The 13787-nt window shown below is 33.8% G+C and overlaps 2 protein-coding genes across 4 annotated transcripts; both read left to right on the forward strand.

The window, feature by feature from the left end:
• The first annotated feature begins 405 nt into the window (after nt 1-405).
• LOC114396737 (6-phosphofructo-2-kinase/fructose-2,6-bisphosphatase-like) lies at nt 406-10823 on the forward strand. Of its 3 annotated transcripts, none has more exons than XM_028358894.1 (23): nt 406-633; nt 771-834; nt 1373-1668; nt 2181-2378; nt 3039-3245; nt 3385-3480; nt 3692-3790; nt 3903-3932; nt 5006-5059; nt 5903-5956; nt 6042-6119; nt 6238-6329; nt 6417-6474; nt 6559-6633; nt 7357-7404; nt 8459-8556; nt 9367-9442; nt 9515-9577; nt 9664-9755; nt 9897-9965; nt 10052-10115; nt 10203-10268; nt 10496-10573. In XM_028358894.1, the coding sequence occupies exons 1-23, from the start codon at nt 505-507 to the stop codon at nt 10571-10573; spliced, it is 2184 nt and encodes a 727-aa protein (XP_028214695.1). In that variant the 5' UTR covers nt 406-504. The 3 variants fall into 3 exon arrangements, with proteins under 3 accessions (XP_028214695.1, XP_028214684.1, XP_028214689.1); XM_028358883.1 differs by having other exon boundaries at nt 407-672; nt 10496-10823; XM_028358888.1 differs by having other exon boundaries at nt 407-672; nt 3072-3245; nt 10496-10823.
• A 1095-nt stretch (nt 10824-11918) lies between these two features.
• Nucleotides 11919-13360, forward strand: LOC114371777 (RING-H2 finger protein ATL63-like). Its single transcript, XM_028329117.1, has one exon. It carries the CDS (start codon nt 12397-12399, stop codon nt 13111-13113), a length of 717 nt encoding a protein of 238 aa, XP_028184918.1. The 5' UTR covers nt 11919-12396; the 3' UTR covers nt 13114-13360.
• Nucleotides 13361-13787: the final 427 nt, after the last annotated feature.

The raw sequence follows: 13787 nt of genomic DNA on the forward strand, positions 1-13787 counted from the left end.
AATATTTTTTTAAAAAAATTACACCATAGTGGTGCAAGAGCCCAGATTACATACTATAGAGTATTTACCGATGACGGATATCTCTGAAAAAATCTGTTTATTATCTTTAATGAAATCTCTTTGATTTTTTGTTTATTATCTTTAATGAAATATCTTTGATTTTAATTTTTCATTCGACAGTGCTCGAACTCACACTTACGATATTACATTTAATTATTATTAGGTTAACCTGAAATCTAATAATAATTAAATATAATATTTATGGAAATCATTTTTAGAAAAAAACTAATCCAATCAATCACACACTAAAATTTAAAAGTCTTTTGTCTTTTTAAATTGTCCCTTTCCGTGTCACACTGCTAACAGTTATACACATGGATAAGGATTTTTCGTACACATATGATATTAACACACACATCGTTAAAAAACCTTTCGTTCCGTTTCAGTTCAGCTGTTACTGCTGCTGCTACTGCTAATACACTGTAACGAAACTCTGAAGAATCAATGGTGGGGAATATTGAAGAAGACCGAGATGGCCTTCACCAATCGCCGTTAGGAATCCCGGAATTGCTCTATGTTTCGGTGAAGATGGAGAATCCCAATCTCACTCTCTCTAGGGACCTTCTCCCTCACGTATCTGGCTCTTGCCCTTCTTTGGATCCTTCCAAAGCTGTAATTTTGATTCATACCCATTTCACCATTTCGTTGCTATTATTCTGGGTCTGTCTTAGTTTTTCTTATTGTTGTTGTTTTTGGTGCAAAATTTTCAGCTTTCTATGGAACGGGAATCAGCGTCAGTGTGGGAGTTGAGCTTTGTCGTTCCACCCAATCACGGTAATGCTTTCTCACTTGCTTGATGTTTGCTTTTCCTTTTAAATTACTCTCTCCTGTCTCAAATATAAGAATAAGAAAAAAAATCATTTTCTTGGTCTTAAATACATGAAAATTCCAACAATTTTACCTTATTTAATGTTACTCTGAAATATCATTCATTTAATTGAGGTGCGAGTTTGAATGACTCTTTTTTATTCTTGGTACCAAGTTCTTATGAAGGATAAGTTGGGAAAAAATTTACTCTACAATTGAAATTGGTGCAATTAAATGTGGTTAATTAACTTTCTTAATTAGCTTGAATCAGTTTTTTTTCCTTATATCTGAGATCGGAGGGAGTAAGTTGTATAATTTATGTAAAACATATTTTTTTTTTAAAAACAAGATGCAAAGTTTTACTCAGTATTGAGTGATAGCTTTAATAAGATGGTCTTAAGATGTCTTGAAGGTTAGTTTTGGTGATTGTCTTGCTGAGGTAACAGGGGTTGTGTACTAGACTGCATTTGTAACCTGAAGTTTTGATTTTGTTTGGAATTTTCAGAAGCTTTAGAGTTTAAGTTCCTTTTGAAGCCCAAGTACATCGATAATCCTTGTTTTATTGAGGAGGGTCCAAGTCGAGTACTTATTGGGGGAGCATTGCAAGATGGTGACAGGCTGGCTTTGTTTAGGCTTGATAGTGATCAAGTTCTTGAGTATCGAGTATTTGTGGAAGCAAAAAGGGCTTCTCCCTTTGATCTTGCAGCTAGTTGGAGGGCTTATCAGGAGAATTTCCGTCTTTCAACTGTACGTGGGATACCTGATGTCAGCATAAATTCAGAGGTTCAGACAGGTAGTGAGGTAAGACTCCTCCAATTACCAGTTTTCTTTGTTTGTTTATCGCTTTGGAAGATGGGGTTGTGGTTGTGGTGTGGGGGTGCATGACATTAAGAATCAGGTTTTCTAACCATGGTCACCGTGATAGTCCAATTATGCACAATGAATTTATTTCTCTTTTAGTTTTGAGAGCACTGTTCAGGACTCAGGTTTTTTTCCTTTAATGCCAGCCAATTTCAGTTGTCATTCACTCATTCTGTCATGGGCCTGTAATTTTTTCTGTAGTACTTTTTAAATTGATAGTGCAAAATATTTATTGTCAATGGTCAAGTGATTAGTCAGGTGAAATTCAATAGTTTCTTGTAGAAGTGCTTGTCTGTATCTTACATTGCCAGTGTTGATCATGTATCTTAACTGATGCCCTTTATATGCCCTGCTCTTTTCTCTTTTTCCAACTTTCAGTTAATGTGTATATGAAACAACTTTTTGCTAACAATTAAACTGTATCTCATGCTTAATTTTTACTTTTTATTCAGAACATCTCATCTGCGAGTTTGGAACTTGATCTTGAGCATTATATTGTTCCATCTCCCCCTGTTTCTGCAAGTTCAGCACCTGTATATGCGGCTAACTTGACAGAGAATCCCAGATCACTAGGCAGTGGGTCTGCCAGCATTTCATCTTCTACTGTAGATGGCAGTGTTTCTATGATCAATCAACCAGAGACAGTAAAGGTTTAACTTCCATATTCACATTTCAAATTCATGATTTTACTTTCTAAAAATGATTGGTAAAAAATATGTAAAATCAGTCTAGAGATATTTTGAAATAATTTTGATGAATCTGTGGTTATTTGTGACGTATTCAGAAGTCTTTTTACCAGAACCAGAAGCTGTGATGGATTTGTAGTTGTATTTACCTTAAAAGAATTTAATTGGTCAAGGAAGTAGATTCTTATGCTCAACATATCAGCTTAGACGCATCTTTTGTATTTCTAAAGTGTGACACTGGCTAGTATGTTGATGCTTTGTAGTGTAATGTGCTAATTTTACTCTCTATCTCTGTTTTCCTTTGATAAGTAACTAAAGCTGTGCTGATAAAGTGTTGGAAAGTATCTCTAATTTAGAGAAAATATCTTCTACTTTGGTCCTGTATATTTGTTGCTAATAATTAGGATTTTATTTGTATACTTTCTGAATTATTTTCCTGTATCACTAGTTTCATGAAATTGGGATTGTAGATCATTTTATAACTAACAAGTAGCTGCACAAATGATGTTTAAAACGCACAATGCCTCTTCTTGAGGCTGAGAAAAAAAGTAAGCTAATGGGTTATATGGATTCTTGATTATGCAATATATCACATCTAATAGGCTATGTTGATGTTCCAACTAGTTGACGGAGGTTAATGTCCCTGATCCATCTAAGGTGTACCAAAGTCCTGGAATGGTTAAATCTCAGTCTGTGGGAACAATTTCCCCTCTGCAAAAGGAAGACGATCTGAGGGGACTTCTTGTTGATAGGGGTGTTGGAGTTCCCAGACTTGTAAAATCTTCTAGTTCAAATGCTTTCACTAATCTTAATTTGGTCACTGATACTAAGGTTTGCATAAATGATTTCCATTTTTTTGTTTATTATTAAAATTTATTTACACTGGATTAATTTATGTTGCATCAAACTTTTCAATTGGGGTTATTAACAAATAGTTACTTCTGCTCCCCCCCTCCTGGTTTTATGACAGAATTCAATTCCAGCTGCTGCTGGAGCTGTTGCAGCTGCTGCGATTGCTGATCAGATGCTAGGTCCCAAAGAGCATAGACATTTGGCGATTGTCATGGTATTACACAAACTTTTTAAGCAACACTTGTTATCACTTTGTTATGGGCTTTGAGTTGGAGTTTTGAGTGAGATTCAATAAGAGACATCTTGAGAAGTTAGAATTTGGATGTACCTGGAAAAAAAATGCCACATTCCCTTCTGTACTTCATCTTATTTAGTAAAATAAAATATTTGAAATGAATAATTTCTAACTAGTTTCTTTTTCTTAGGTGAGTTTGCCAGCTCGAGGCAAGACTTACACTGCAGCTAAACTTACAAGATATCTTCGATGGTTAGGTCATAATACCAAACACTTCAATGTTGGTAAGGTTGTTCTCATTCTTGACTCATTCTTCTTAGTAATCAGTAGTCTTGTATCTAATGGAAGACAGGAAATATGTCAAGTTTGAATTTAACAAAACTTATGTTTCAATGTTGCAGTATCGTCGCCTTAAGCATGGTTCTAGTCAGGTAAACTTAATGTAGAAGAATCAATTGAATAGTTTACGCTCTCTCATGTACTGTTTATCTACATTCTATAGACTGAAATTGCAGAATAATTGTCATTAGTGTATAAATTTGTTCTGATATTTAATATATATTTTGTGTATTTTTTTATAATAATGTTAGATGTGTCTCTTATTGCATGACGCATTGTGCAGTTTGTCATAAGAATTGATATGTTTCATGTTCGTGTAGATTAGAGGATTCGGTAGGTGAAAATAATTCCAGTGTCTAAGAATTCTTTATCTAGAGATTGTTATTTTTCTAAAGTTTAATGAGTAATATCTAGGGTTCTCAGTTGATTTTGAGGATGCAATAAGGATTATTGGAGTTTAAAAACAAAAAAAAGATTTTGTTGGTTAAGTTCAACTAGAGACATATAGGGATTGATTCATTGTAATTGTTTCTTCTCAACATCAGCAATTATGCTATAGACATCCACACCTAGGACACACCCCATTCCCAGATGTTAGATTTGACAAAATTTTAAATAATTGATACGGGGCTTTGATTTGAAACTGTTAGCATACTAGAGTAATACAAATCTTGTGCTTAAAGGGATTCTTAGTGGACTTTTTAACAAATGCAATATGAAGGGTGGAATAATACTGATTTGAAACACCAGGGAATTCAGACTACAGAGAAGGCCAACAGTTGTTGATGTTCTTTGAACTTTATATTGGTTTTAGATGTGCTGCTGGTTTCATGACTTTTTTATGCCTTAAGGACAATGGTTGGAATTATGGGCATACCTGGAAATATGTGAATTGGTACCAAAACGAAAAATTAGTAAAATATAAAGGACCAAAATTGACATTTAGCCAACTAATTTTGTTAAATCTAACATTGCCATTTCTTTGATAAATCTCTCATTCTTTGCAATGTCATCAACTTTGAAATTGCGCTACATCATCATTATGTGATCACTATGGGTGCTTGATTCCCTGGTTTATGTTAGTTTCATTCTTGGAATCATGATGTTATGGTACTGTTATGCTTTCTAGGAAAACTTACAATACATGTCATATTCTTCTATGCAGTTTGCTGATTTCTTTCGAGCTGACAATCCTGAAGGTGTGGAGGCACGTAACGAGGTAACTTCTGGAAAATAATATTTTTTATTTGAATATGTGAAAGAGTAATTTATATTGGTTGTGAATAATTAGGTTGTAGATGCGTATAATCAGGGTGCATTTGTAAGAGTTTATTTTAAACTTATTTATAGTATAAGCACTTGTGTAAGTGTTTAAGAGAACTTATGAAAATAACTTATGATATGTACATAAGTTGTTTTTAGATTATTTCAATAAGCTTTCTCGGATAGATTAAGAAAAAACTTACAGCTTATATGAAAACAATTTAACCCTATTTCCTTTTCAATAATAGAACCAACTCGTACATAACTACTTATTCAATAAGATTAGTTGAAGATGTTGCTTCTAGACTATACAATCTTATTACATTCAACTAATTATCTTTTGACTCTTGGCTTTTTAATATGTATATATATATATATATTTAGTCCTAAATAATTCTGTGTTCAAATTATTTTATGACTAAATGATCTGCCAATCTGGTACATGTAGGAGAATAAATATTTTCAGGAACTAGTTTTATGAATTTTTGTAGTCTTTCAATAAGAGTTTAGTTACTGTTTTGGTTTTGAAGCATACAAAGCAGTGTTTCTTGAATAAAAATTATAATGTCCTTTGAGAGAGAGAGACGCATATGCTTAAAATCGTGTCTCAACTCAACTACACCATGTACTTGATATTTATATAATGAACATAATAAATGCAACAATATGCATTTATTTTCCTGAATGTTAAGATGTGTACACTGAACCTAGCAATTTGTCGTAGATGATTCTGGTAAAATTTAACTCCATGTCAACTTTTCTGTGTGTAAAATAGTTTTAATATGTCATGTACCACTAGGTAGCAAAGATGGCATTTGAAGATATGATATCTTGGATGCAAGAAGGTGGCCAGGTAAATTCATTCTTTTAGATAACTTTTTTACTTTAAGCCTTCTTTCAAGTTTTTTTTCTTAACTTAAGTTTTAATTTGGATTTAGGTTGGGATATTTGATGCCACAAACAGTAGCAAGCAGCGAAGAAACATGCTGATGAAATTGGCTGAAGGTAGATGCAAGGTATTGTAGTCAGAGTCTCACAGATGGGTACTGCTATGTAATATGTATGATAATATGATATGAAAATGATATTCTTAATTTCGAAGTCTTCTGATGTTTCCTTGCTTTTTTGTTACAGATCATTTTTCTGGAAACAATATGCAATGATGTAGACATAATTGAGAGGAATATTCGCTTTAAAATTCAGCAAAGTCCTGACTATGCAGAAGTGTAATGTTTCCTTTTAAACCAACGACATCTTATCTTAATGAGTATATGGAATTGTAGATACATATACAATTAGCTTTTCTTTTGCAGATCAGATTTTGAGGCTGGATTGCGGGACTTTAAAGAACGTGTCGCCAACTATGAGAAGGCAAGTCTTTCATATGTACTTTCAAATTTTAATGGCTATTCAAGGTGAGCTTTTGCTTTAAATAATGTTGATTTCATATGCCAGGTTTATGAGACGGTAGAAGAAGGATCTTACATAAAAATGATTGACATGGCCAGTGGACATGGAGGGCAAATACAAGTAAGGTTTACATTTAATTATGTCATTTTATGAGGCAAACTGAACAATTTTACATAAATCATTGTCTGGTTTGCTGGTATTTCAAGTTTGATAATTGATATGCATCATGCATGTTTGTTGTCCATATAGTACCTGTGGTTTGGGTTAGTAACATTTTAATAGATTCTAATAGTTTAACTTGATCTAAAACCTTGGTGTGGGAAAATAGCATGATTTCACTTTCATCTCTAACTTATAAATAAAGTATCCTTTAGTCCACTTTGTAACCTGTCTTAAATCTTAATTATTATTTCATAATTCATTGCAAGTGTAGAACTGAAATCATGCTTGTTCTTTAAAGAATGTGTTGGAAAGGCATATTAGTACCATATGAATGCATTAAGTTTATACAGATCACTTACCAGTATCTGAACTATACAACATATTATAACACAAACAAATTAGAAAGACTCATTAGTCAGTTCTAAACTTTGTTGGGTGACAAACTTATGATCAGAATCAGACCGAGTTAGGCTCTAAAATACGAATTGAACCCTGGGCATCTTGGTTGACCAAGCTGTGATACCATATCAACAAACCACTTGATCTAAAAGTTATGCTTAGTAGTAAGGGACAATTTTCCTGTGTGTGTGTGTGTCTCGAATTTCTTGCAACATTTAGATACATGGTTTACAGGGTGACTTTAATTTGTTAATGATTTGTAAGTTCTATCTTTTGGTTTAGGTGAAAAATATCAGTGGCTACCTACCTGGGCGGATAGTATGTTTCTTGGTAAGTTTCTTTGAAGAATGTAGTGAATTACTGTCAAAGCTTCACTGATACATAGATAAACAAAACAAATGATTAAGTTAATTAATATGTAACCCAGTAAAATATTGACAAATGTCATAGACCAACTATCCAAAACACTCCAGCTATTAAATGAATGCATATCAATGATTTTGTGTTTATTTATTTGGTTTACGAATGGTTTTGTATTTATATCACACCCCCTGACATGAACTTTTGGTTTGAAAGTATAGACACTGCACAGGTCTACCTACCTTGCACTGGAACTCAACATTTAGTTTAGGGGGGGGGGGGGGGGAATCTTGGGCAAAGATTCTGGTCTCCTGTCATGGGCCAACTATACTGTAAGTTTTAGCTATGAAGTCAGGATACATGAATGGTTTTATATCCTAACAAGAAAATATAGAGGGAATTTGCTGTAATTTTGACCTTTTTCCCTTTGAAGATAGAGAAATTCTCTACTAATTCACATATTGCACACAGTGTTTTGACTGGATTCAGATAACAAAATTTATAATTGAACTTCTGTAATTGATTGGTATTTTAGGAACATTTTCAAGTCTGATGATTGTGTTGATTTTTTGGTCACCAGTTCATGGAATGACGGGCCTTTCAAGGTGGCCAAAAAGTTTTTATTAATCTGATGCTGGATGTGACATAAATATGTTCAAATAGAAAATTTGAGTTATAATTGAGAACAATTAACACTAATGTTTATTAACATTGAAATCGTAAATGATTAGTTTAGAACATCTTAAGCACTTAAACAACGTATGCTAATTTAGTTAGTGGAGTTTTTGGAGGATGATAGAGCTAGAGACAAACTTTGATGGCATTTCAAAACATAATGGACAAACTTAAAACAAATAAAGCTTGTATGACAAAAATGAAATTTGAAAATAAGCTTAGGGAAAGGGACAATTTTACTTTAACTTCTGTGATAATCGTTTTTGTTGGAAGATTAATAATGTGAATTCAGTAAATGCAACTGCAAATCACTTGTAAGCTTCTATGGTGATTTGTTATTATCTTGCAGGTTAATACACATCTTACACCACGCCCAATATTACTTACCCGGCATGGAGAAAGTCAGTATAATGTGAGAGGCAGAATTGGAGGAGACTCTGCATTAAGGTATATTCTAATATTTGGCTTCTGTCTCCATTCAATGTAATGTTAATATTATTGAGGAGTGAGGACATATGGTTAGAAATTAGAATCATCGGATGTAGTAAAGTTTGTTTATTTTCTCTGGTGTTGTTAGGCAGTGAAGTCCTTATTTATTTAAGACTGATTAGCACAGTCCGACCTTGTTATTAATGAAAAGTGAAAACTAATGGCTCATTTATTTGCATTTTTTTAAGGAAAAAATATTTTTGTTAATTAAAAAATATTTTAAAAACGTGATAATAATTATGTAAGCTTTTCCAAAAAAGAAAAGCCTCTGAAAAAACTGTCTTAGTGCTTTTCTCATAAGCTAAACACAATAACTTCTGAAAAAAGCTCTAGAAAAAGCTATATCACAGTATTGATTTTTAAAGCTTCAACGAAAGGGCCCTAATTCTTGGCTTTTTTGTCCTGCTCTGGCATCTTTTGGAACTTATGGATACATATCATCTTTAAAAACTAATAGCTTTTATGTTGTCGTGTATTAGTTTTCTTTCTTTCTTCTTGCTATACTACTATGTTTGGCCGTTTGGGTGTCCCACCCACTTCACTGAAAAAAAAATAGAAAAAAATACAAGCTGCTCTTTGATTCAAGACTTGATTGAAAAATTGATTCTAACAGCTGTCATGCAAAGATCAATGGTTTTATTTCCTCTATCTGTTGAATTATTTTGTATTTGCCCTTTTTTTTTTACAAATGTCATCTAGTTTCTTTAACAAAAGTTGCTATGAATTTTCATCTGGCTAACTGAAACACAATGCAATTTGTTTCAACAGTGAGGCTGGAGAACTTTATAAAAAGAAGCTTGCCAAATTTGTTGAAAAGCGTCTCAAATCAGAACGAGCTGCGTGTGTAAGCTTATAATAAATATGTGCAAAATATTGAAATGATGAATGGTTTGTGATGTTTGTAAATGGTGTCTAGATATGGACTAGTACACTGCAGCGAACAATTTTGACAGCAGGTCCAATTGTTGGGTTTCCAAAGGTTAGTGTCATCCTTAATTCAGGAAATATGGATTGACTAAAGTATACGTTATTAGTGCTCCTGCACTTACTATCTATATATGTTAGATACAATGGCGCGCACTTGATGAGATAAATGCTGGTGTGTGTGATGGGATGACGTATGAAGAAATCAAGAAGAACATGCCAGAGGAGTATGAGTATGTCACAAGCTTGTAATCTGTCTTATTTCCAGTTGAATGCAAATGGTACATTAGATATAAAAGCAAGTGCTTGTTGGGAGCACAATGCTGTCTAAAAATGTTTAAACACTATTCTTATTTTATTTTATTTTGTTGCAGATCCCGCAATAAGGACAAACTTAGGTATCGTTATCCTCGTGGAGAGTCTTACTTAGATGTTATTCAAAGGTAGATGCATTACTTCTTTTAACATTATTTAGTTCCAAACTGCTACTTGTTTGATGTAAATAGGTTAAATTTTAATAATAATGCAGGTTAGAACCTGTAATTATTGAACTTGAGCGACAACGAGCACCTGTTGTTGTGATATCTCACCAGGTTTTCACATGACTTAGATGTAAACTTGCCCTTGTATAGGCCCTACTATGGTTGATTTGTTTTAATTCTTGAGTTTGTTCATTACAGGCAGTTTTGAGGGCATTATATGCTTATTTTACTGACAGGCCTTTGAAAGAAATTGCAGATATTGAGGTAATATATTCGTATTTAGCTGAGCGTGATGTTCTTACTCTCGTGTGAAACATGGAGTTGATGAAAATGCCTAATTGAGTTCATGGCAAATATTTAGGAAATAAATTTTAGTTATTTTGGTGTTAGAAAAAGGAAAATCTGTGAGGCTCACCATCCATTTTGTGAAACGTTTTAATGTAAATCTTGAATTTGCGCAAGATATCTAATGTGAGTTTGCTCATTTACAGATGCCCCTCCATACGATAATAGAAATACAATTGGGAGTTACAGGTGTCGAAGAGAAAAGATACAAACTAATGGACTGAAATGAATAACTGAAGGAGAGAAGAAACTGGAAGGAAAGAATAGATTTAAGTCAGCATTTTTTGTTTTTATGAGAGAAGAATAAATGATGATTATCAATTTATCGTGTATATTGTAATCTTCTAAAACAACCCCTTTTAATAAATTTTATGAGCATTCTTTAGCTTCCAATTTGAAGAATTTTGAACATCAAAATAGAGACCATACTTATTACTCAACACATCTGTAAGCATGGTTGAAAATTTCCCATCATCTCCACTTCTCCCCATTTCCATTTTACACTAAAACACATACTGTTGTTTGGTTACACTCTGCATATCCACTGCATGGTTGAAATTTTTTGAAATGCTGAGACCTGAGACTATTAATATTGGTTTCTAGAATATTATAAGATGTCACCATTAGCAAGAATTCAAAGAAACAGGTTTGGACCAACATCTGTCGCTGAGAATATGGAAAGCAACAAGTAAATATTCCATTATTTATGTAAATTTCTATATAGTGATACTTCTCAAAACAAAAAACTTTAAACAGTCATTTAAATTATGTATTTGGGTAACTAAATTTGTATAAAATGAAAAATTATTTGTTTTTGGTGAGTTAATGTCAAATTAATTAACTTATCGTAGAGTGATATAATAATAAAATGAAATAAAGAAAAAATGAACCGAACATGCGTAATGATTTCCAAGTCCAAAAAACCTGTGAATTATTGCAAAAGAGGACCTTTTGCAAGCCTATAATACTTTAACCACTCTAAAAACGGTAAACATTGCTGGAAACATGCAACAAAATTTGGTGGAATCTATGCAAAGATCTTCTACTGCTACCAACAGTTGACTGGTGGCTATGGTAGGGTAGTCCAATAAAGAAAGAGAAGAAAAAAAACCTTTTCAGTTTAGTGTATGGTTTCATTCACATGGGACCCCTGAACTCTCGTTGATCTCTTTAAAACAGGAATTGAGGTCCCACATATACCCTACCAAACCCAAATAACAGAACCCACCCCCTCTAATATTGACAAAGTTCTAATAAATGCATGAAAGCCCCTAAAAAGATAACGAGTAATGTGAAAGTGAAGGAATTGTGGAGGGATGCCTCCCTTTTCATGATTGACTTAGGCTTGATGCAGTTTACAAAGAACTAAGAATATCTTATTTTATGCCTCGGTCTTGAGTCATAGCTCATAACTCATAAATAATGCCTTTATCTTAGGATCCTTTCATTTCAATTGCACCAAATTTAACAACTAAAACCACAAATAAATAAACAAAAACCTGCCACATGAATCCAATAAAACCCACCTACCCTCAACTGCCGTTGCCTTCACGAGTGCTTCAATTGTGACCCATTTTTCTCTTAACCCCTCACTCCATCCCCATGCATGACTCATTGAGTCCCCATTACTCCCTTAGATATAGAGATTTTCCTTTTCCTTTGACTTCAATTGCACCCCTCAACCTCATCCCACAATGCATGACAAATACATTTATTTACTAGAGCCAGCAACAACAAGCACCCCCACATGAATCATTCTTCATTTTAAATACTCTAATAACACCATAGTATATGCGGTATTTATCAAACATTTTTCTTATTGACTTCATTTTCACGTAAACATTTTCACATCGCGTTGTAAAGAAACCAAACCAAGTAGAAGAACAAAACAAGATTTTAATTCAACATTTCACAAACCGGATCTTGACTGTTTTGTTGGGTCCCCTCCCAAAATCTCATTTTAAGTTCAAAGCTCAAACCTTTTCCGCAAAATTAATACACCTTTTCCCCCCATTCAAGTAAACCACACTGACTTCACTCCCCTCAAATGCCAAGTCAATCCGAGTCACCAAGCAACTCACTGAGTCAACTCTCTCGGAACATGTTCTCCGACAACAACAGCAACATCATGCTCGCAGCCATAGTTTCCTTGCTCCTAGTAATCCTCTTTGTCCTCCTACTCCATGTGTACGCCAAATGGTTCTTATTCCAGGCACAAACACGTTCGCAGACTCGCTGGCGGCGAACTCCGGTGACCGTCTCCGGCGTTCTGGAACCTTCCCATTTTCATAGTATCAACATAGAATCCTCACCCACGTGCAACAAAGGCCTTGACTCGGCCTCACTTTCGGCAATTCCAATGTTTGTGCAAGGAACAGAGAAAACAGAGGAATCGGAATGTGTCATTTGCTTGAGTGTTATTGAAGAGGGTGAGATTGGAAGGGGATTGCCGAAGTGTTGCCATGCTTTTCACATGGAGTGCATTGACATGTGGTTGAGTTCACATTGCAATTGTCCAATTTGTAGAGCTCCTATTGTGGTAAGTGGAGATTCTCAATTGGGTTCTGTTGATGGTGATAGTGATGGTGTGGTTGAGATTGTGGTTGTTACTCCCAGTTATGAGAGTAGTGAGAATGAGCATGGTGAAGTGAGTGATTCTGTTCCTGAAACTTCTTCATCTTCGTTGGGTTTCTCTCTGAAGAGATTGCTGAGTAAGGTTTTTCTGTCACCTGATCATGTAACTGAATTGGATGCTTCGCAGTAAATATGCACTTTTCTTAATGTTTACACAGTTTTTTTTTTATGTGCTTCTATTGTATGTGAAACTGTTTAGTTTTTTTTGTTTTTTTTTTGGAGATGTGTACTTCCTTTCTTTTTCCTTTTTCTCTCAATTGGCTGAGACAGTTAAATTATACGCCCAAATTCATAGGAAACTATACCAGATCAAGTTTCATTAGTCTCTTGACGAATTTGAATGATTTTCAGAAAATCAATGTTCAATTCCCTTTTACTTTGCCAATCTCTTACTCAATGTAATGTGTCTAATATTAATTTTCATATGTAATTTTTTTTTCCATTAATGAAGCAAATCATTGAAGCAAACTATATACTACTATTAAATAAATAAGAGTAACTATAATAGTCCTCATATTAAAATAAGTGCTTGCTAAGGGGAGTTAAGCTAGTAGTAATAGTCCTCATATTCATATATACCAAAAGAAAAGACAAAAGAGAGTACATGTTTGGCTATAAGTGTTGCGTTGGTTACCCATGTGTCACAATTGATAACACTTTCTAACCGTAATTGATTGTTTTGACTTCTGATGTCTAAGCTTGTGTTGTGTTGTTTCAATCATGATGAAGTACTCAATGAATAATATGAATATGAATATGAATGGTGTATTATGTGGATAGAAGAAAATCGATGGGATGGCACAG

The sequence above is a fragment of the Glycine soja genome, chromosome 2 (genome assembly GCF_004193775.1).
Source record: "Glycine soja cultivar W05 chromosome 2, ASM419377v2, whole genome shotgun sequence".
In the NCBI taxonomy this organism is placed as follows: Eukaryota; Viridiplantae; Streptophyta; class Magnoliopsida; order Fabales; family Fabaceae; genus Glycine; species Glycine soja.